The 23261-nt window shown below is 34.5% G+C and overlaps 1 protein-coding gene and 1 long non-coding RNA gene across 5 annotated transcripts in view; both read left to right on the forward strand.

Moving 5' to 3' along the window:
• LOC149784698 (uncharacterized) overlaps positions 1 to 23261 on the forward strand; it is a 192562-nt gene that overhangs the window by 103911 nt on the left and 65390 nt on the right. The gene's annotated exons all lie outside the window — the stretch shown is intronic.
• LOC149784699 (uncharacterized) overlaps positions 1 to 23261 on the forward strand; it is a 72098-nt gene that overhangs the window by 39304 nt on the left and 9533 nt on the right. Inside the window, exons 6-11 of the mRNA XM_089933337.1 lie at positions 4908 to 5026; positions 8048 to 8211; positions 12651 to 12778; positions 15939 to 16514; positions 18862 to 18892; positions 20509 to 20601. Of these exons, the coding sequence (XP_089789463.1) occupies positions 4908 to 5026; positions 8048 to 8211; positions 12651 to 12778; positions 15939 to 16514; positions 18862 to 18892; positions 20509 to 20601 (1111 nt within the window). The remainder of the gene's footprint in view (positions 1 to 4907; positions 5027 to 8047; positions 8212 to 12650; positions 12779 to 15938; positions 16515 to 18861; positions 18893 to 20508; positions 20602 to 23261) is intronic.

Below are 23261 nucleotides of genomic sequence, written 5' to 3' on the forward strand. Positions count from 1 at the left end.
CAATTGATGAGACACACATTGTCATCCACAAACCAATGCTATACATGACACTGCTTCAATCACTGTTCACCACATGTACTAACTCTACAGGGACAGAAAAAACAGTCCACCAACCTCCAAACAATCATACATAACACCGTCACCTTTCCTTATCAATTCAGCTCTAATTCACTCACAGCACAACCCAAACAATTATATCTAACTTACAAAACTCTGGTCTCAAGCAGCAAACAACATCTAAAACTGTTTTGTTTTAACACTGCACACAATTTTGTCCCCTTTTTGTCAGTCTCTTTTTCTCCACTGTTCGTTGTATTTCTTTAAAGGCTTGGTGCATTCGCTTTTGGAAATGGCCCCAACCATTACAATTCCAACACTGGACCCCTGATGGTCTTGACTCGTGTTGCTTACATTCTGACTGGTGCCAACGATCTAATGTTTCCTGCTGTTCTTCATTCAAATTCTTATTTTGTTCCACTAATTTTTCTACCTTTGCTTCAAGCTGTTCGATTACAGTTTTATATGTACTCTCCTTGCACTTGTCTGCAGACTCTTCATACTCTCTACTACCAGAACATACTGGCTTCCGCCTTACACCAGCATGCAGGAAAGCCTCCCATTGGACCCCTACTCTGATGGCTTCATGCAACCTGCTAGGGTGATAACGTCAAATTTCGAGCTTCAGGTTTTCATCTTGTACCGCCCCTAGGAAATGATCTTTTGCAATGTTTATCATGAATATCAGGTGGGCAACTGGGATATGCCAATGAAACCAGTCTTTGTATCGTTTGATCTAATTCTGGGAGTGTTTCGCCCTTCTCCTGAAACAGCTTCATAGTTTTGCCTTGTAGTACTCATCTTGGTTATGAGGCGCAAAATGAGCTTCCAAGGAAGCTTTCAACCTCTCAAATTTGACTTGACCGGGCTGGACTTGGATATCTGTTAAGACGGATCACTGCCATCTCACCTGTCTGCGCCAGTTCGAGTCTTGGATTCATTCTCTTTCAGTATTCCCTATTAGCCTGTACCGATGTACTTTGTAAGAAACTTGCCAACTACCAATTGCTATTTAAAACAGATGTAGAGGTATTTGTTGTTGTTGTTGTTGTTGTTGTTATTGTTTTCTTATTGAAAAATCTGTTACAGAATTTCAATAAATTCAGTATAAAGCTTACGAACTTGACACAATATAGAGGGTGTGTGTCAAACACACGTTCTTTATTAACGGTTCATCTCAGTTAATTAAAAACAATAACGCAGCCAAATTCATCAGTTTAGCATGCCCAGGGTTTCATAGCCAATAATTCTGATATTGTTAGATCATTCCAGCTTAGTTATCTGGGGAAAAGTCAGTTATTTTTCCTAATTCTATTTTGCACGTGTCCACCATGTAACACAATGCTTCTAACTCTGACCTTTTTGTAACTGTGTGCCCTCTCACCAATTTCACTTTCTTCATATCATCGATGTATTTTACATCCAAGATAAAATATTCAGCTGTGATTGAACACACCATATATACTCGTGTATAAGACTAATAATTTGGGTAAAAATAAAAACTTGGAAGCAGGGGTTGGGCTTATCTGCGAGCCAATGTCTAAACTTTACAGTTTGTATGTCTTTTATAGACCATAATGGCTGTAAATTTTGGGACACAAAACAAATTTTTTTTGCGTGTCCTAAGATATAGGCCTGTAAGAAAGAGTAACTTTCAGTGACCCGACATTTATTTAACTGCTATAAAGTAATATGATTGATTTTGTTGTTATATTTGCATATGCATATTTTCTGATTTCTCCAACACGAAGTTTTAAATAAAGGTAAATATAGACTTCATAAATCACGGGCTGGTTGAGTTGAGTTTACCAGGGAGACCATGCTGAACTATAATGCACATTACATACACAGTGCAAAGCGTGCATAGCGTCACTTAAATCCTTGCTTATTCCCAAACAAATTATATGCAGATTTTGCTTTATTCATTGTTTCAACCAAATTGCATTCTTCCAAATAACATTTCAGCTTGTCCTTAATAGCTGTTTCATTTACGTTGGATCATGCGCTCACGAGTTACTCCTTTTCAGTGATATAAGCGATCCTTCAGATTGAGGCAATATTTTTAAAAAGGTACGCATGTTTAATTGTACAAAGCACATAACCATCATAATGTTCATGTTCACAAAGAGTGGTAATAATAAAGGCTACAATTCTCATATAGTTCAACTAAGATCAACATCAATGAATTTTAGTTTTGTGTTTTAGCTGAAAAAACAGCACAACTTTCCACACATTGGAAAGCCTGATGTTTCAGCATCTCCTATGTTGATAGTCGAAGAATTTTTTTCATTTTGCGACAGAAGTACAGGCCAGATAGTCATTAAAACCCTGCAACAGGCTTGTAATAACAAGAAATTTTGACCGGTAACTATACAAGTGCATTGATGTGTAATTGCTTTTTATTCCTTTAATATTAGCACGATTACCATAGTTATATAAAACAGGGTCAAAGACATACCATGAACTTTTCGAAAGCCAAGTAGGGAGACTAAATAAAAAAAATAGAGATTGGAACCTAAAACCAGGAGGTTTTTTGTGGCATTTTTAAAGTCTTGTTTTCATTAAATATTGTTCGATCTTCCTGGTCCAATATGCATGAACATTCTAAAAAGACTCGCCGTTTCTTCCTGTGCTGTGCCCTATTTTCATATTCTGATCAGCTGTGATCAAACTGCAGAATAGCTAAAGTTTAGTCTTAAAAAACAAGGAAGAAAGCCAGATCGACTACATAAAAGTTAATCCTTATCCATGCAACTATTTTGTGAAAATGATCGGTCTTCCGCTGTAATTTTCAGAAACCACGTTCTACACTATTGTGTGTTATGCAAGCACCAGCAAAGCAATAAAGGATTCTCAATTTTGTTGAACTAAAGGTACCAAAATAGCCAGTCTCATGGTACCTTACATGTGGCAACTATTTTCCGGTCTTTGTGTATCTGATCTTATTCTCTTATTTTCAACTCATAAAGCATTTAGTATTGTTTATTATAAGACATGTATTCTGAATTAGTTTTTTGAAGACACATCAGCTGCATGGTATGTATTTTCATTCCTTCTTTTTAATTTAATGATGGTAATTATCATTGGTATATATGGTATAAAAATGCCAGGTGTTTACTCGTGTAAATTTATTTGTTGGGAATGGCGCTGTAGCAGATGGAGTTACAGCATTCATAGTGAACATTCCTGTGACTGAAATTAATTGTAGACTATTTTATTATGGTTTACTTTTTTGGTCTGGTTTATTTTTTTATCTTTGTATGATTGTAGCAGTTAAATAAATCAATAATTTACGTGAATGCTGTTTAAACTTAAGATTCTATTTAGTGAAGAGACAAATTCTTTTTAGTAAAGTAATTATTTCGTCCCAGTAATAATTAAAAGGTGACGCAAGAGAACGTGTAGGACTTTTCTTGTTTAGAAGAAATGAAACTCAAAGACATAATGTAATAATCAGGAGTTCTCTGCATAAATCGGAAAGTATTATGAAATTGGGAGGTAGGCATGGAGCGACCCCAAAACTCTGGAGTTTTTTTCCTCTTGGCGTGAAGGTCGACAGGTATGGTGTAAGGTCGCTTACATCAAAGCAAACTACAACTCAGCTATTGCAATATTAGCATCGAACTGTATTATTTGTTCATTGTGTTGTCATAATAGGATTACATTTTAATGAGCATTGACAATTTCAAAGCAAAGTAAACGCGTAATTACCAGTGCACTGATATAAAATGTTCAATGCAATAATGCATAAGCAAACAATAATTGAGTCAAAAGGGAGAGATAGTGTTACAGCATTTTGTGATTGCTAAATTATTGTCATCGTTCGATCAAATTATACACAAATCTACTTTAGGCAGAACAATAACAAAACAGAAAATGAAATAAATTACTTTTCAAACAAGTTTATACCTTTTCCTTTTAATAATCATGCACGCCAACCTAAGTTTACATGTAAACTCTTTGAATTTAACTTTGCCTAAATAAATGCATTTATAACTTACCTTTAGCATCTTGAGATGTCTCGGAGTTGTAGGTCAGCTTATACGTGGGTCATGCACTTTTAAGTGTTTATACCTGTTCAGTTTTGGGGTCGGCTTAAACGCGAATGGGCTTATATGCGAGTATATACTTATATACCGTAAGCGCTCAAATTAAACATTTTGTTTAGAGCAAATAAATATGTCTACATTCGCAGACAAATAGTTGTGAAAACTACATGAAAATTTTAAAGGTTGTTTAAGGTTCAGTGGTAACTATAATTTGACTTCTGTTTTTTGCCAGTTGTCATTTTAGGGATAGAATCATGCATAGGATGATTAAGATCGACACCTTTTTCATGTATTGACACAAAAGATAAAGGTAACGGTTGGACCCATATTATTTCACTCTCTTCCAGGTACTTCTGATGTTGTGGTAGCTGTCATCTTGTTGTGAATTGTTCAGACTATAAAAAAATCAATCTCTCTCAGGAATCTTTTGTTCATGAAAATCAAAGCCCACAATGTTATGGATATTGCTGCATCTATGGCCTTTCTTAATTCTTCTTTTTTGAATAATGTAATAAAATCCACATTCTGGCAGTCTCACTTCACCTTCTCATCAATTCACCTTCAGTCTTTCTCCAGAGAAAAGGCATTTACACATTTAGGCCAATTATACCAACCCAGCAAGTTGTCCATGTTTACTCCTGTCTGCAGTAGAGCACCCTACTGACATCAGTGGTAAGTTTACTATGGCAGGTAATATTAGGACATCATTCATTCTCTCTCTCTCTCTCTATGAAGAAGAAGATAAGTATGAAATTAATACACTCCAAAGAAACTTAAAGGTATATAACTTTGTTTCTACAGGTGATTCCTAGGAGCATATTGGATGACTTGAACAAAAGAGGAGCTGTTCAGATACCTGCAGAAGAAATGGATCTATTTCTTAGGTTTCAAAATGACATCGGCACAATCCTTTACTTCAGGTGTGACTGGGTTTGTTTTTCCATAGTGGATGTAAAGGGAAATACTTAAGTCAGAATAAATATATTTAGTTTTCTGTAGAACATACTGAAACATAATTCTTCTTTTAGATGTTGACATAACAAATGTATTTCTTGGTTTCAACAATGAGTCAGATATGTTTTTGTTTTGCAATTTTGGCATTTCATTGAAGTTTAACATTGACATTAAATAATTTGGGGTGAATGGTTTTAGATCCATTGCTTAAAAGGTAATCAGTATCACCTTTTTATGTCAAGATCATGCAATATACCTTGTAATACTGGGCTGTGGTTTTATGTGTTACCAAATTACAAACATTGCTTGAAGTGTTTGATGGAATCAGGGCTGCTTAGACACGAATAGCAACTATGATCATAATCTACTATTTAAGTGTAAATAATGCACCACATCAAGGTTAATCATTGTTTGATAAAAATGATGCACCACATCAAGGTTAATCATTGTTTGATAAAAATGATGCACCACATCAAGGTTAATCATTGTATAATGCTAATGATGCACCACATCAAGGTTAATCATTGTATAATGCTAATGATGCACCACATCATGGTTAATCATTGTTTTATGAAAATATTGTACCATGTCAAGGTTAATCATTGTTTGATAAAAATGATGCATCACATCAAGTTTAAGCATTGTATAATGCTAATGATGCACCACATCAAGGTTAAGGATTGTTTAATGCAAATGATGCATTGCATCAGGTTTAAGGAGTTTTATGAAAATGGTGGACCACATTAAGGATAACTTTGTCAACTAATTTTGTTGTAAGTAATATTATGTGAAAATGATGCAGTTGAACAAAGACAACAAAATAACAGTTTGTTTTATCATCAGAGCTGGTTTTATTGTCAGAGTGGAATAATTTTATTTAACACTTTGATTATTTTAAGTAGTTACAATTTCAAGCTACATGTATATCTGAAATTATATATATATATATATATATATATATATATATATATATATATATATATATATATATATATATATATATATATTGTAAATTTAGCTATAGTTTAATGCAACACTTCATGAACATAATTCCAGAATTTTCATAAAAGCTAGAATTTTCATTTCATTTTCTTCATCATTTAACATGCTGAATTAAATTCATTGTGATAATTCCATAACCCAACACGTTATTGATATGGATCCAGGATATCCACAAGATGATAATATGTCCATGTCTCTGATTATTTTTCTCACTGACTTGACATTAAATAGTCACATTTTGTGAAGCTGCATTCCAAAACATCAGAAGTATCTGTTGGAACTGGACTTGGAATAATTACATACTGGTATTAAAATATCCGATGGAGGATCCATTACACAAAAACATTTGTTTCTGTCTGCAAAAAGAAACAAAAGAAAACTGGTAAACACCCATTCAGTCAATTAACACAAGGTAAATAAAATGATATCTGCCCCCACAGTGTTTGTCAGTCATCTTGACTTAGCTAGATAAAGCAAAGTACATGTCGTTATAATGGTTTTTGACTGACAGAAATGAGTGTCTATGACAAAAACATCCGTAATGATTGCTTAAAAGGAATTTCATTAGTCATTTATCACTTTTGATTATCTTGCTGAAAACGTAATAGAACCAACCTATAAGCTGCAACAAAAACTACAAAAACATCTGTCATATCAGACCTTTCAATTACTTTGATTTTCTCAGTTCAAGGGAAAATGTTTTATACATTGATGCAAGTTGTTATGTCTGTCCATCTATTTATCTCCTACCATTTTGCAAGCACAGTAACTCGAGTTGTCCTCCATCTACAGTTACCAAACTGCATGTGTGGCTGGTATTTGGAGCAAGGAAGAAATCTTTAAATTTTGGGTCAAAAGTGCAAAGGTCAAACTCACTGTGACTGTGACTGAAAGAAAGAAAATGGATTCTCTAAAAAGACTTACGTTCTCAACTATAAGCATTTACTCAACATTGTGGATGGCTTGCTCTTGGGTCTAGGGAGAAGCTTTTTGGTAAATGTTACTGAATGAAGAAAAAATATTTCCTCACAATAACTTGAGTTCGATGTTGGGGTCGAAAGTTTAAAGCTCAAATCCACTGTGAATGAAAGAAGAAAAATTTTTGTGCAGAAAGACTCCCTTCTCCACCATTAACAGTTACTCAACTTTGTGGATGGCTCACACATGGGTTAAGGGAAGAAGCCTATCAGTTTTGGTGGTCAAAGATCAATGTAACATTTTCACACAACTTGTATTCTGCACCTTCTACTATTGTCACCCCTTGTGAATAGCTTGCAAAGTGAAATGACCAAAAATAACAGGTTTAGTTTAAATCATATTTATTTGAGAAACTTTTTCAAAAATGCAATTAAAAACATAGGATTTGGGGCATTTAGTAGATAGCATAAGCTTATTAGCACTGACTCCCCAACAATATCAAGTTTGGTGCCAAAAGACAAAATGTACATGGATCAAATATTTAGGATGGGATAAGGAAGACGACTTTATATTTGTGGGCCAAAGTTCATAAAGAAGGTTAATGTGACTGAAGGAATGCATGTGTTTCAATAGAAATATTTCTTTTGGTTAGGTACATTTACCAACATCAAACATGTGGCTGGTATTGAATTTGACATTTATAGGTAATCATGTTATGGTCCAAATGGTTAGGAATGTTTTCTACTATGGGAGGTACAGGTAAACTAGAAATGAAAGGAGTCTTATGGGTATACAAGTAGTTTGTGTAGTGTCACCAGTAAAATGTTTAATTGTTGCACACCATATAGCAGTTGACACTGTACCCTTTCTTTGATACTGTGTGTATCATAGTATAGATTGCTTATCATGCAATTTAATTTGAGACATTTTCATAGTCAAGTCACTGCCAGCATATAAGGTAAGAGTGTTTAATGATCGAATAATTGTGATTCACTGTTTTCCATGACTCTGTAACAAAAAATAGATTAGAACTTGTGTATCATTTAGTCATTTGTTACCATCCACAGCATCGACATATTGAAAGAAAAGATTGTGTTAGACCCACAATGGATGATTGATGCCCTCAAGTCACTCATCACTGCTGAGATGTTTGTCCTGAGAAGTAGTCCAGCTGTCACCGAAAAATGGTTTGAGTTTCAGAAGAAAGGAAAGCTGTCTCTCGAACTTGTTGGTTTGTAAACTTCCTGTTTTGTAACATGTTTTAAAAGTGTGACTCTCTTTGAATTTCATGTTATTTAAACTAAATGACAAATCAGGTAGATTCTCAAAGATGCATAACATTTGTATGAATTCATGCACTTGAAGAGGAACGATGGACGAGAACTCCCATGAATTAGTTTAAAATTGCCCATATAAAAATGTACACTACACAGCATACAATTTGTATTTATCTGTTAACCATTACGTGCTTGTCATGTCATAAGTTGTGCCCCCAGTAGATTTCTTTTATTGCTTGTCATAACATGTTAGCTTGATATAAATAGTTGTTAAATTAAGTTTGATTTTACACATTTGGACATTGAACAATCATTCCATTGTAGATTTAACCTTTGCCTTTACATAAGAAGTTTAATACTTATTTAAAATATGTACTACCTAGAAAACCCCAAGTAGCTTATTCCCATTGTGGTTCATCTATACAAATGATTATTTCATTCAGCAAATATTGGCTGATGGTTGTGATGATGACAAATATTTTTAAAGTTTTGAAGTATATTCAAATATTGGAGCTGGAATTGTGCTAATGGAAATGACAGTGATTGATCTTGATATGGGATACATTTTGTGTTTGATGTTTTTCAGGTAATGTTCATGCTAGGCTCATTATAGTTATGAAGTACATCTCTATTAATATCCACCCTTAGACTTAAAGAAGAACATTTGTGAGCTATTTCTCATATTTGCTCCATTTAGTTACATATTTTATATTTAGCTTATGATCACAAGTCCTTTAGAATACTGTTAATCAGGACCCTTAAACTCAAAGAAGATGCATCTGATGATTTCAGTTTAAAGAAGGAATACGTTCAGCGTTTCAGTGGTAGACTTTACATGAACCTTATATGAAAGGAAAGATTATCCTCATCAGGTGATGTTCAATCATGCAAATGAGTATAGGACTTAAATGAGGTTAACTCATGTTCAATCACGTAAAATGATTTTAGGAATTAAATTCGCTGACTGCATGATTTTCATATCAGGCATCAGCTGTAGTGGTTGTCTAAGATAATCATGTAATAACAGAGTACTGCCTGTCACTCAAGTTTATTCAGTGTTTATATATGTTTATAATAATGGCTGTCACTCCAAGGTTATTCAAAGCTTGACTTTGTTTATAATAATAACTGTCTCTCCACATTTATTCAGAGACTGACTGTTTATAATAATAGCTGTCACTCCAAGGATATTCAGAGCTTGAATGTATTTATAATACTGGTTGTCACTCCAAAGATATTCAGTGCTTAACTATGTTTATAATAATGGCTGTCACTCCAAGGTTATTCAGTGCTTAACTATGTTTATAATAATGGCTGTCACTCCAAGGTTATTCAGTGCTTAACTATGTTTATTATAATGGCTGTCACTCCAAGGTTATTCAGTGCTTAACTATGTTTATAATAATGGCTGTCACTCCAAGGTTATTCAGAGCTTGACTAGGTTTATAATAATGGCTGTCATGCCAAGGTTATTCAGAGACTGACTATGTTTATAATAATGAATGTCACTCCAAAGTTTATTCAGAGCTTGATGATGTTTGTTATAATAGCTGTCACTTCAAGGATATTCAAAGCCAGACTGTTTTTACGATGCTGGATGTCACTCCAAAGTTTATTCAAAGCCTGATTATGTTTATAGTATGGGCTATCACTCCAAGGTTATTCAGAGCTTGACTATGTTTTTGATACTGTCTTGCAATCCAAGGATATTCAAAACCTGACTATGTTTATAATAATGGCTGTGTTAACTTGGTCCTAAATAAAAATGGTGTTGATATGACAGCAGTATGGCCAATAATATAGATATCAGTACTACTCCTCACCAGGTAGTCACATTGTCATGGAGTTTCTACCAAAATATTCTCTATGACATCTACTTGGGTATAAACTAAAATGGTGACAATCTGACATAATTTTTGAAATCTTGTAATTGCTACTCATACTTCTGCTAGATTAATGATCACATCAGTATCGGGTTTCTATCATAGGACTTATTATGGTATTGACTTATCCTAAATGAAAATGGTACCAATTTGATAATTAGTATGGACAGATTTCCTCTTGATACCAAATTTTAGATGATGTTAGTTCAGTCTTGATTTAACCAAGAGTATCACTGCATATTTTTGGCAATCGATGCCATATTTGGAGTTGTTTTGCTGAGATTGCTTCAGGGTTCTTAGCAAATGAAGAAATTTATCATCTCCTCGACTTTCAGAGCAAACATCATGAATACATAGATCACACATCATTCAGTAATACAGTTTGTTGTCAAAGACAGTCTCTGTGATATGAAATAAAATCAATAATATAATAAGCTTCAATCTGCAGTTTGTATACATGTTAGTATAGTCTGGTGTAGACAAGTTTGTAATTAATATTAGCGAGATTCGTTAGGATTAATTCAGTTGAGTTTTTTAATAATTTGACAATAATGTGGTTAATAATTTAAGGAAACATTAAATAGTATATCATCCACATTTAATGAACTTGGGTGGCCAAATGGTCTAAGGTACTCAACAGTACAGACCACTGACATCCCACATCTGACCACATGGTTTTGAGTCTCATTATTGGCAATTGTGGTCATGTGAGAAATCATGCTAATAGTGTTCTTTGGGTCATTGGTTCTTCCAGGGGTTTTCCTATGTACTTCAGCCACCAGATATGCAGGCCACAATGTATAGCCTATCCTGTAATGGAAAATGGTATTAAACCCATAACAACAACACCATTAGTACACAAATTATTTGTACAAAGAGAAAAGTATTTTATCTCGTAATATTTAGGTTAATGATAAAATTACTTAAAAGATGTAAAAGCTCATTAATGCTAAAGATGTGACCAAGCTCATTAATGCTAAAGATGTGACCAAGCTCATTGATGCTAAAGATGTAACCAAGCTCATTGATGCTAAAGATGTGACCAAGCTCATTGATGATAAAGATGTGACCAAGCTCATTAATGCTGAAGATGTGACCAAGCTCATTAATGCTAAATATGTGACCAAGCTCAATAATGCTAAATATGTGACCATGCTCATTGATGCTAAAGATGTGACCAACCTCATTGATGCTAAAGATGTGACCAATCTCATTAATGCTAAAGATGTGACCAAGCTCATTAGTGCTAAATATGTGACCAAGCTCATTAATGCTAAAGATGTGACCAAGCTCATTGATGCTAAAGATGTGACCAGGCTCATTGATGCTAAAGATGTATCCAAACTCATTAATGCTAAAGATGTGACCAAGCTCATTAATGCTAAGTAATGTGACCAAGCTCATTGATCCTAAAGAAGTGACCAAGCTCATTGATGCAAAACATGTGACCAAGGTCATCAATGCTAAAGTTGTGACCAAGCTCATTAATGCTAAAGATGTGACCAAAATCATTAATGCTAAACATGTGACCAAGCTCATTGATGCCAAACATGTGACCAAGCTTATTAATGCTAAAGTTGTGACCAAGCTCATTAATGCTAAAGATGTGACCAAGCTCACTGATGATAAAGAAGCTCCTTATTGCTAAAGATGTGACCAAAATCATTAATGCTAAAGATGTGACCAAGCTCATTGATGCTAAAGATGTAACCAAGCTCATTAATGCTAAAGATGTGACCAAGCTCATTGATGCCAAACATGTGACCAAGCTTATTGATGCTAAAGTTGTGACCAAGCTCATTAATGCTAAAGATGTGACCAAGCTCACTGATGATAAAGAAGCTCCTTGTTGCTAAAGATGTGACCAAAATCATTAATGCTAAATATGTGACCAAGTTCATTGATGCTAAAGATGTAACCAAGCTCATTAATGCTAAAGATGTGACCAAGCTCATTGATGCTAAAGATGTGACCAAGCTCATTGATGCTAAAGATGTGACAAAGCTCATTGATGCTAAAGATGTGACAATGTTCCTTAATGCTAAAGATGTGACAAATCTCATTGATGCTAAAGATGTGACGAAGCACATTGATGCTAAAGATGTGACCATGCTCTTTAATGCTAAAGATGTGACCAAGCTCATTAATGATAAAGATGTGACCAAGCTCATTAATGATAAAGATGTGACCAAACCCGTTAATGCTAAAAATGATTTCACTAAACCGCCCTTAAAAAGAAGAATGTTTCTGATCTTAGATTCTTGGAAAAAATATTTGAACTGTAATGCATAAGTTCCTTTGAGGGGCTTTTGTTTTCTAGCTAAGAAGACCATGTTCCAAAGGAATCATTTTCATTATTATCTTTTCCAAGTGCTTGATGCATTTTCATTGTGATCTGTTCCAAAGTATTTATTTTCCTTATTACCTAAAGAATGTATTTATCTCAGACTTTAGATCTATCTGCACACTTGACTTAACCAGTCTGACAGCTGTTTTCTTTTCATTTAAAGATGCTGTCTGGACAAAAGAGAAACACCAGGATCTCCATGACAACAAAGAGCACATACTGTTACTGATGGAGCAGTTAAACATAATTGCTAAGCTTAGGGTCTACAGCGAGGAGGCATCAGAAATCAAGGTCTGTTCATATTAAAATACAAATCTTCTCACAGTTAATGACAGCACTACTAAGTTTAATCACCTATCAAATCCTTATATTGATAACAATAATGAATGTAATGAATGTGTGTATTAGGAGTTAAAAGGCACATCAGCACAATAATAGATACAACATCAATATCAATGCGCACGTATTACTGCCGAGCGACATTTGTACTTAGTAGAGTGCTCGACATCAGTTTCAAAGTTTCAAAAAGAATTGTCGTATTGATCTTAAAATTGAAATTTAGAATATAAATATTTTACACTGGAAGCAAAATGCGAAAAAATGGGAACACAAACCCCAATGTTTCCAGTGATAATTTTGCATTTACTGGAGATTTCAGTGACAAGTGGGAATGTAGTTACTCATCTCATCTTAGAAGGAAAATCATCCTGTGTAGAGGTGCACATTCATGCACAACCATCAAAACATAGTTTCTTGGGCGGATGGACAATGACGAGACACACACAAAACCAATCCTACTGAAGTAGATGTCACAAACCATAATCTTCAGGGTATATAGAGGAGATTCATATATGTGAGGTGAATCATGTACTACTTCAAAGCGACAAATATTTCTTATTCATGGTGTAACAAGTTTGTAGATATGATTTCAGAGATGCATTTTGAAGAAATATATGTCTGACAGTTGAAAGTAGAAAGAACACAACATATTGTTTTGGCTGACAAGTGGCTGTTAGAAAGCTAAAGACTGTATTTATAAATTATAAGAATTTATGAGAATTATATTATTTATTCAACCACCAATTCTACAAGTTTGCTAAGAACCACGTTACAAAGTTGTCATACTTGAAAAATAAGATAATAATCGTCATTAAATATATCTGCCAAAACTAACAGCACTTATCAAAACGCAACTGGACTCTAAGATATCCAAAACTATACATACAAGAGTATTTTAACAGTGGTTGATGTTGCGACTTTATGGGCACAAACTTAAGTAACAGAAAAGAAGCAAACCCATCAATTTTTTTTTATAAAACATTTCAAACAATTTAATTATCAAAATTATAAACAAAAGCTAGGAAGGAACTTATAGTATTATGAATTGAATCCAAACTAGTCCTTATAAGGGTCTATGAAGGTCCTAAATGAATGCAAAGTCCTTCTAAATTTAGATAGCGGAAAAGTTTTCATACTAAGTGGAAAGGAGGCAATTTGATGATTCAAGCACATGGCAAGTAATGGAAAAATACATCTCAAAAATGATGCTCCTGTTTCTTCATGCTATGGTGCTATGAAGCAAATTCATCAATTCGAGACTAGAAGCTCAATTTCTCTCACTTAGTATCTACTCAGTCCTGAAAACAAATTCCTAGAGTAAAAATCAGTAGAAGTATTATATGCTAGTGTTAAATAGATAACTGAAGTGTGTGCAAGTTTCAAGACAGTTACCACTATATGTACACAGTAAATTTAGGAAGATAATTTATTTCCTTGGACTGAGTGACATAATACATTTAGAAGATATGCATCTCTTCCTTTTACTGTTAATATTTCTGGATCGATTGAAAACCCATTTTGTTTAAAAATGTTAACTAATGACAAAGTTATTCCAAGTCTGTTCATTTATGCCCAATGTGAATTTACAGTTAGGTTTTGGTACCATGAATGGATGTGAAATAAACTCATTCTCATTATAAGGTAATATAGTTCATTCCCACATTTAAACTAATTTTAATTTTATATACACTGGAATACATTGTTCATTTTAAATCATTATGTATTTCAGTATTCTGCCATTTTGCAAGACATTACTTATTTTGCCATATCTCATCACGTGTCTATATTTAGCCAATTGTCACATGTCTTGTACATATCTACCCATGTCTCATGACATGTACATATTTAGCTATAAACATACCTGCCAGTTATTTTACCCTGCATTATGAGCCTTGTTTTTACCCCCCCCCCCCCCATAAAGAGCTGTATTTGTGTGGCCATAATGTTTGGGATTATTTTATGAGTAAAATCTGTTAATCTCCGCCTGTAATGCCTGTTGTTGTGAATGCCACTGAAATTTTAAGCATGGTCATCTCACTGGCAATGGATTCCAGTATCATGTCCGAAGAAATAAAAGACGTGATGTGTAGAATGTACAGACTAAAATTCATTTTCTTAAATGACTGTACAAGACAAAATCAGCTTTGACCATGGGCATAATTTATGCCATAACAAACTGTTCAGTGTTAACATACTTGTGTCAGAAGTTTATGCTTTTTCTTTGATGCTGGGGTTCCATTTCATTGTAACGCGAGTCATGTTATATTTATACAGTTTTTACTCTCTACTATGTAAGGTTATAGCAGTGTTGATCAGATGAGCCAAGGACTCTAAAATTGGTACTTTTTACAGCTGCGTTAGAATGTTATATTGACTGCATAATGCCACGACAATAGGAGTCAGGTGCTTTTAAAGCTTCATAAACTCCATTGCATCATCAATTAGAATTAATATTCTTATGTTGACACAACGTTTCTAATAATGTCTGTATCAAACAGGTTTCATTCGTAATTCAATTCTGATCCATATTGTTTAGGCAACTCCGATGTGACTGCTGGATTTGGAAAACCATTTTCATGCACAGAAGTTAATGTTTCATTCTCAAATTGGAATCTTGACATTGGTCCCATCATATAGTTTCCATGTCACATGTATCACTCTCTACAACAGCATGCATCTCATTTGTACTATCCAGATTTTTTGTCAATTACACAATCATGCATGCATGTTGAATTTATTAAATTCAATAAAGTCAGGTTGTTTGAAGTGAATACGCCAACCTTTCTAACTGACAGGTTAAGCACAACATTAAGCTTGAAAGAGTTATATAACTTTACTAATGTCATTGTCTTTTGTCAACAACTAACTGACTTGTCTTTAGAAACGTGTTTTGGTCTTATTGCTGTAGGATGTATCTATTTATGGATCTTTAAAACATGCCTCTCAAGGAATCATTAGGGTGTAAATGCTGATGTATGCATGTGAGGCCCAAGGCTTAGTAAGAATAGTATAATTTAGCTGATTACCCATGTTTATTTTTTCTCATTATGAAAAATGAAAAATCTATATCTCTGCCAAATATTCCCATTAAATGTAATCCTTTATTTTTTAGGAGGAGGATTATTTTCTTGCCCCATGTATGCTCCGTCAAAAAACTCCCAGAGAGGTCATCTGCCCAGAAGCACACCCTCAGATGGAGAGTTCCACAGTCCTATGCTATGTCTTCATGGGAAAATATTTGCCGTCACCAATTTTTCATCGACTTCTTGCTGCCTGTGTTGCACACTGGCCAATAGCCACAAAGATGAATAATGGGACCCTGGATAATCTGATCTTCTGTGGGTGCGGTGTTTTTCAGTTGGACCATTATCACAAACTGACCATTCACTTTAGGGACTACATCATATATATGAGAGTCACAAGAAAGGGGATCACAGACAAGACTCCATCTTCAAAGTTGTGCATTCAGGTGAGAGAGCTTGTCTCTGCCACTCTCATTAAGATCATTGGATATCTGGGCCAGAGTCTGAGGTTTGAGTACTTTATACAGTGTCCTGAATACAGTGGTGACAGTATCAACAGCCTGATTCCTGTGTCACTGCTTCAAGAGAAGCCAGAAGTATGCTGTGTATGTCATGACAATATAATAGAGTCAAACAAACAGTTGCAGTTTTGGTTTGAGGATATGGTGAGTACAAGTTTTACCTCACTTGGAGATTTCTCCTAAGTAAAAGCATTCCAGATTGTGGTAAATATATTGCCTTTAATTTGTAAATAAGCAACGCACTGTGTGCTATAAAGTATATTATGCACAATTTTACAAAAGCAAGCTGACTATTTTTGATGTTTATTGTATGTTGAAATGCAAACCAGACAGAGTACTATTAGTGACAAAAAAAGGTGAAACACATATGTACATTCTGCCCTACTGCATTGTAGTTGATAATAGTATAAAATTAAATGAAGACAACTAACTTCATTTAAAAAAAGATTCCCGCTATAAAATCCAACCTTTGACAGATATGAGTCACCTACATAACTATATATCATTTTACATTCTTTAACATGCAGAAAAAATCAACAATAAACTATTAAAATTGCCATTTTTAACAAAATATTAGTATGAGGTTTTCAAGAAAGACTTGGGGGCCCCGAGTGGCTGAGTGGTCTAAAGCGCTGTCCGTTACGAATCTCTGCCATCTCACCTCTGTCTGCGCCGGTTCGAGTTTCATATTCAGCCAGCGTGGGTGTGTGAGAAAGGTTGCCGGTAGCTTCTCGTGGGTCGGTGGTTCTTTCCGGGGTTTTCCCGGGTTCTTCCTCAACCATTAGTACTGGCCGCCATGCATAGCCTATCTTGTGCTGAAAAATGGCGTTAAACCCAACAACAACAATGAAAGACTTCTTGAGACATTCTAGCTGGTCATAAATGAAACTGGTTATGATTTGACATCTATTGTTGCCTCCATGAAATTAGCTTGAAATGGCTTGTTGTCACTTATCTTCTGGAAGGCAAGGTCATACTGACATGTTGTTTTCACTAAAAGACTTCTGACAACTTCGGTTGGTACAAAATGAAAATGGAGCCCTTCAAATATCCAATATGACCACCACAGCTGCAACATTGAAAATCTTATTGCTACAGCATCAGTACAGTTGGTCATATTGACATGTCCTTTTTCCTTAAATACATTATGACATCTAGAATGAAATGAATGGTTGAGATGCACGTATGTTGTGTATGTATACATGTTTTTACATGTGGACACCTACACTAACAGTGTCATCAATGCTGAAGCCACACCTTTTTCATCTACTAGCAAATTAACCTATTAAGTGTTCAGCGAAAACTCGTTGCCAATTAAACCTTCCTTTCAGAAGCAAGTAACAATAAGAAATTATTCTATGTGGTGGCCGTATTTGATGTCAGACTGGTACCATTATCATATTGGTATCAACTAGATATCAAGAGTTGTTATTTTTGTGTACAACCCAAGTAGCCTTGGGCAATATTTTAGTGTGTATTTCCTGGTCTAACTACCTTTGAGTATGGGCATAACTTTACAAATACGTAATGCATTCTTGATAAAGTGTTTGCACTTCCGAGTAGCTCATGACCGATGTAGTTTTTTGCACCTGTGTATTTTTTTGCCTTAATTCATAAAACATTGTGAGATCCAAAGGTATGTCAGTGTGACCTATATTTTTATGTTTCATTGAGTGTGGTTAATTTTATATTTGAAAGGCCAAGCAGACCTGGTTCCTGATTGATTAGTGTAAGGAATGTGACCTTGTTTACAACTTCGTACCATTCTAGAATGTATATGTATTGTTCATCTGTTGCATATTTCAGAATTAAGTATTCCAAGCATTAGCATCAATCCTAGAAAACATGTCTAAGTGCTTGCTCAGCCCACTTAGAATTGAGGTTGTTTTGGAATTACTCTGAATTCATCTAGAGGTACTTTAGGATTATGTTTTTGTGATTCATAATTACATCTAATGGTAAAAGGTTACATTTGTGCACATCATTAAGAACACCACTGGAAATCACTCAGAATACGTGATACTTTGGGAATTGATAGAACATTTAATACTATTCAGGATTTCATTCATCATCCGGTAATTTTGTATTTTAGGGAAATAAATTATATTTTAAGTTTAATAAAAATTATTGCTCATTTTTACATTGTTTCAGATCATAGTTAAAAAATGTATATTGAAACATGTAGTTCAGAAAGTAGTTTTAGTTTCCAAGACAAAGTTGTCTATGGAAATAATTTAGTGGTTTGATCCCTATATCTATCAGTGCCTTCCAAAATGCTTAATCCACACAACAAATATCATAACATAATCAGTTAACATATAGTCCACATAAATATATATCACATGCTATGTTAGTATGACATACTACATTAGCACACAGTCCACACAAATAAACCTCACATACTTAACATACAGTCCATTGAGGACAGATATTAAAGATACATCTGTATACTAATCGAAATGCTTATTATGATACACTTTCTATTTTTCAGGAGAGTCAGGGAGAAAAAGGAGGAGAAACAGGTAAGCTAGAAAAAGAGTAAGATGTTTCAGTCTCCCTCCCAGAAGTGTTTCAATTTCCTTTAGTGTTTCAGGAATGGATAAATCAGTATTCCTTTGGCAGGTCAAATTGTCCCAGGAATGGTTAAATCAAGATTCCTTTGGCAGGTCTTATTATCTCAGGAATGGATAAATTAGTATTCCTTTAACAGGTCAAATTGTCCCAGGAATGGATAAATTATTCCTTTGGTAGGTCTTATTGTCACAGGAATGGATAAATTAGTATTCCTTTGGCAGGTTGTATTGTCCCAGGAATGGATAAATTATTCCTTTGGTACGTCTTATTGTCCCAGGAATGGATAAATTAGTATTCCTTTGGCAGGTCTTATTGTCACAAGAATGGATAAATTATTCCTTTGGCAGGTCTTATTGTCCCAGGAATGGATAAATTAGTATTCCTTTGGCAGGTCTTATTGTCCCAGGAATGGATAAATTATTCCTTTGGCAGGTCTTAAATTTTGCTGTAGTCACATAAACTGCATTCCTCATCTTATGTATATCTAATTCTCATTGTTTGCAAAGATCAACATTATTCAATCCTTGCAAATTAGACAGACCAGCAAGTGAATGGAGTGGAGTTAGTTTTCAGCCTTATAACTTTATGGCCATTTAAGACGTACAGATAAAACTTAGTATTCTTGGATATCATCATTAAGAACAATGTCACGTCTCTTGCTGAGAGTCCAATCTTTAAGGTACATCTTTCATGACTCATTATATTAAGTTTTCCGTTACACCTCCCGAGAGTGAAATTTGCTTTGCTTATACATCATTAGAGTGGAAGGATGAATATAAATGAAGGTCCTATCTTCAAGGTCAACATCATGGCTTAATAACTTAAGTTTGATGAAATTTGGCATACAGCATCATTGGATGATACATTATGTACTGTATTTTGAATGTATTTGAATGTTCAAGACTAAACATAAATTTCCCATCACACTTTCCATTCCAGTTTATACTTTCAAGTTGCTAGAGATTATGACGTTATGCTTAGAATACTTCTGTGTTGTCATTTGTCCTATCTTTATGGTTATTTTAGTAATTTGTATTCCATCACCCTTTTATTTCTGTTATATAGCATAAGGCACTCTCCTTCAGCTTTTGTGAAGAAACTTACTATATTTTTGTATTAGTATTCTAACATGTGTTGTGCACTTCATTGGGGTTTTCTGTGTTGTGTACATTATATGGGTTTTCTGTGCTGTATACTTCATTGGGGTTAGGGTTGAGTTTTCCATCAAACTGTCCTTTTCCTCTCTTTAATGTCCGAATAGTAAGTCTACATTTCTTTCACAAGGGCACAAGCCAATTTCACCATTGTACACTTTTAGTAGGTATGGGACAAATATTTCCTGAAAGGTTTGCTAAGTCTTTGTTGTTAATTGCATTTTCAGGCTGAATTGGTTGCTCAAGATCTCTTCATGCATAAGACAGTACTTTCTTCAAGTGATTTTTGATTATCATGCTTTAAATATATCTCTCTGTTTTTAAGACATCACTACCTTAAAATAATAGCAGTTAGCTTGTTGTATGCATAGATAGGTCTCTGTATGCAAAACACCACTTTCTTTTTTCAGAAAACACCGATATCAAAGTCCAAATCTTGCCTCAAGACCGTGATGTCAGAGCTAGAGCAATTAAGATTCCAAGTAAACTTGATCAGTCCAAAGGTATGAATTGTTTTACCTATCTAATTAGCTTATGTGGCTTTTTGGTATGGTTCTGCAGTGATTGCGGGTCTTATAGTATCTTTCATGTATTTGACTTTATGGTATAGTCCTGTGTACATAGTGGGTCTTTTGCTGTCAATCTGGCTTTCTGGCATATTCCTGGGTCCATAGTGACACTTGTGCATTCCATCATGCATCTGGCCTTCTCGTATAGTCATAGTGGGTCATGTGCTGTCCATCATGTATCTGGCTTAATATGTTGTCTTAGGTCAATTGCTTTCCATCATGCTTCTGACATTATGTTATGATACTTGGTCACTGGTGGGCCAAGTACTCTCCATCATACATTCATTTTGCCAGACAACAATTGTGCATTATCATTCTGAGATGTATACTCCTGTTTTCATTATAACTAGAAATAAGGATATATTTATTCTTGCACCTGATATGAAGATTGTAACCACTCTTGAGACTCTTGTTAACATGATATTGATCAAACTTGTTAAATAATTCTTCATCATGACAGTATTAGTTGAGGATGAATATGACTGAAACTCACACACACTAATCGTATGATTGACTGATCTTGTTAACAACAGACCTGCCAACCCTATGATTTTGGCATGAATTTCACAACTCTACAGCAATTCACTGATTCATACCACATGCAAAAGAATCACAGATTCCCAAATTCTCAGTTGGCTTAATTCCATTTAGTGCTAGTCAAAATAGCAGGAGTGGTCACTGATCCCAGTAACAGTCCAGTATTTGCTAGTTGCGATGTTAGTAGAACTATATCCAGTTGTTACAGTTTGCCCTGTAGCAAACATTGTAAAGTATATAATCTCTACCTAGAACGGAACATTTACAAATGCACTTGAACAAAACCAGGCACCAACTGTTATTTTTGTAATCGGTTTAAATTGTTCAACAATATATCAAGCATCTGCTTGACTGGGCTTGTTAAGAATATATAAAACATCTAGTTGATTGGGCTTGTTAACAATATAGCAACTACATTTCTGATTATGTTTTGACTAAGTTCATGATAATGTTCATAGTATGCCGTTAAGAATACATTTATCAAAACAGTGCACAGCAAAATATGCAGATTAGTATGATTCAGAGCTGAGAGATAGTGAGATAAATTGTGTTTTCACAATGATACATGAGCCTGCTTAGTGAAATGGTAAACTATTAATATTTCATAAGCACAGTGAGTGATATCAGGCCCACTTGTGGCTGTTGCTGTTTTGCAGCTCATATTCCAATCACATTTTCCATTCCTGTTTAGCCTTTTGCTGTTTTCACGCCACCACATTAGGTTTAGTTGTTCTTTGCCAACATAGCTCTGCAAGTATATTGCAGTATATCACATAATATCACATAATATCCTGTATCCTGATTTCCATAAAATCAAATTGACTGTTTATTCAGTTCAAGTTTAATTCTTTACTGAGATAGATACTCTGATAATGTGATTAAACTAAAATCTTTGCCAAGTTTTTGACTGATTTATTGTACAACTAATAAACAGCACTTCACATTTTTAAGTAAAACATTCACATTTGCAACTAAATATTCACTCAGCATTAAGAGCTTAGTGTTAGGACTGGTCGGCCTGGTGTCAGAATAATGTGGCTGGGTTGGACATCATACTACATGTCTGCGGCATGATGCCCCAGTGCTAGACATCACTATAAACTGCCACATTGCAGACATCATAGCAAAATGACTGAAAAATTGTTAAAGCTACGTTAAAAATCCAAATCACACACACTAAATATTCAGAATTGCAATTGAAAGTTCCCAACAGTTCACCTTAAAAATCATAATGCGATACTTGAAAATGACATCAGCACTTTATAACGATACATGCGTACACCGCTAGTCAGACACCAACTAGTTGGAACGTGCAATTTAACTTATAGTCACTTTATGATCACATGACAGCTGGTTCGTACATTAAATCACCACCTGTCCGTGTGATTAGTGTGGCTGTTGTAGACAAGTGTAACAAATTATCTGTGCAGCTAACCTCAGCTTATGGTAATTGTCTGGAAAAATATGTGCATGGAAAAAATACAGGGAATTAATTTGGTCGTAAAATTACTGTCAGTGGAATTGCCATAAATTTATACATGGAAAGAGATACAAGAAATTTAGTCAGCAGTGAAAGTACTGTCATTAGAACTAGTATAAGTGCATAGAAGCTGTCAGTAGAATGACGTTATAGATCTGTTATCAGTCAAGCTACAGACATTAAATTTATAAGTAAGTTTGAGTGCTGTCATTATATAAAGACATGCTTCAGACACTAAATTTGTCAATTTGATTAAAGTCATTGTGTAAAGATATAGAATATATAGGTCAGTTTGAGACCAGCTAGTACGTAAAGAAATGGTTCAGCATGCTTCAGACAGTAAATTATAGGTCAGTTAGAGTCATATCATTATATAAAGACATGGTTCAGGATTCTTCAAATAGTAAATTTATAAGTAAGTTTGAGTCATGCCATTGTATAAAGAATTTATAAGTAAATCAATCTGAGTAAAGTCATTATGTAAAGATATAGAATATATAGGGCAGTTTGTGTCCAGGCAGTATGTAGAGACATGGTTTAGCATGCTATAAACCATCAACCTAAAAGTCAATTTCAT

Source organism: Sinohyriopsis cumingii, chromosome 14 (assembly GCF_028554795.1).
Source record: "Sinohyriopsis cumingii isolate HCF-2022 chromosome 14, ASM2855479v2, whole genome shotgun sequence".
Classification (NCBI taxonomy): Eukaryota; Metazoa; Mollusca; class Bivalvia; order Unionida; family Unionidae; genus Sinohyriopsis; species Sinohyriopsis cumingii.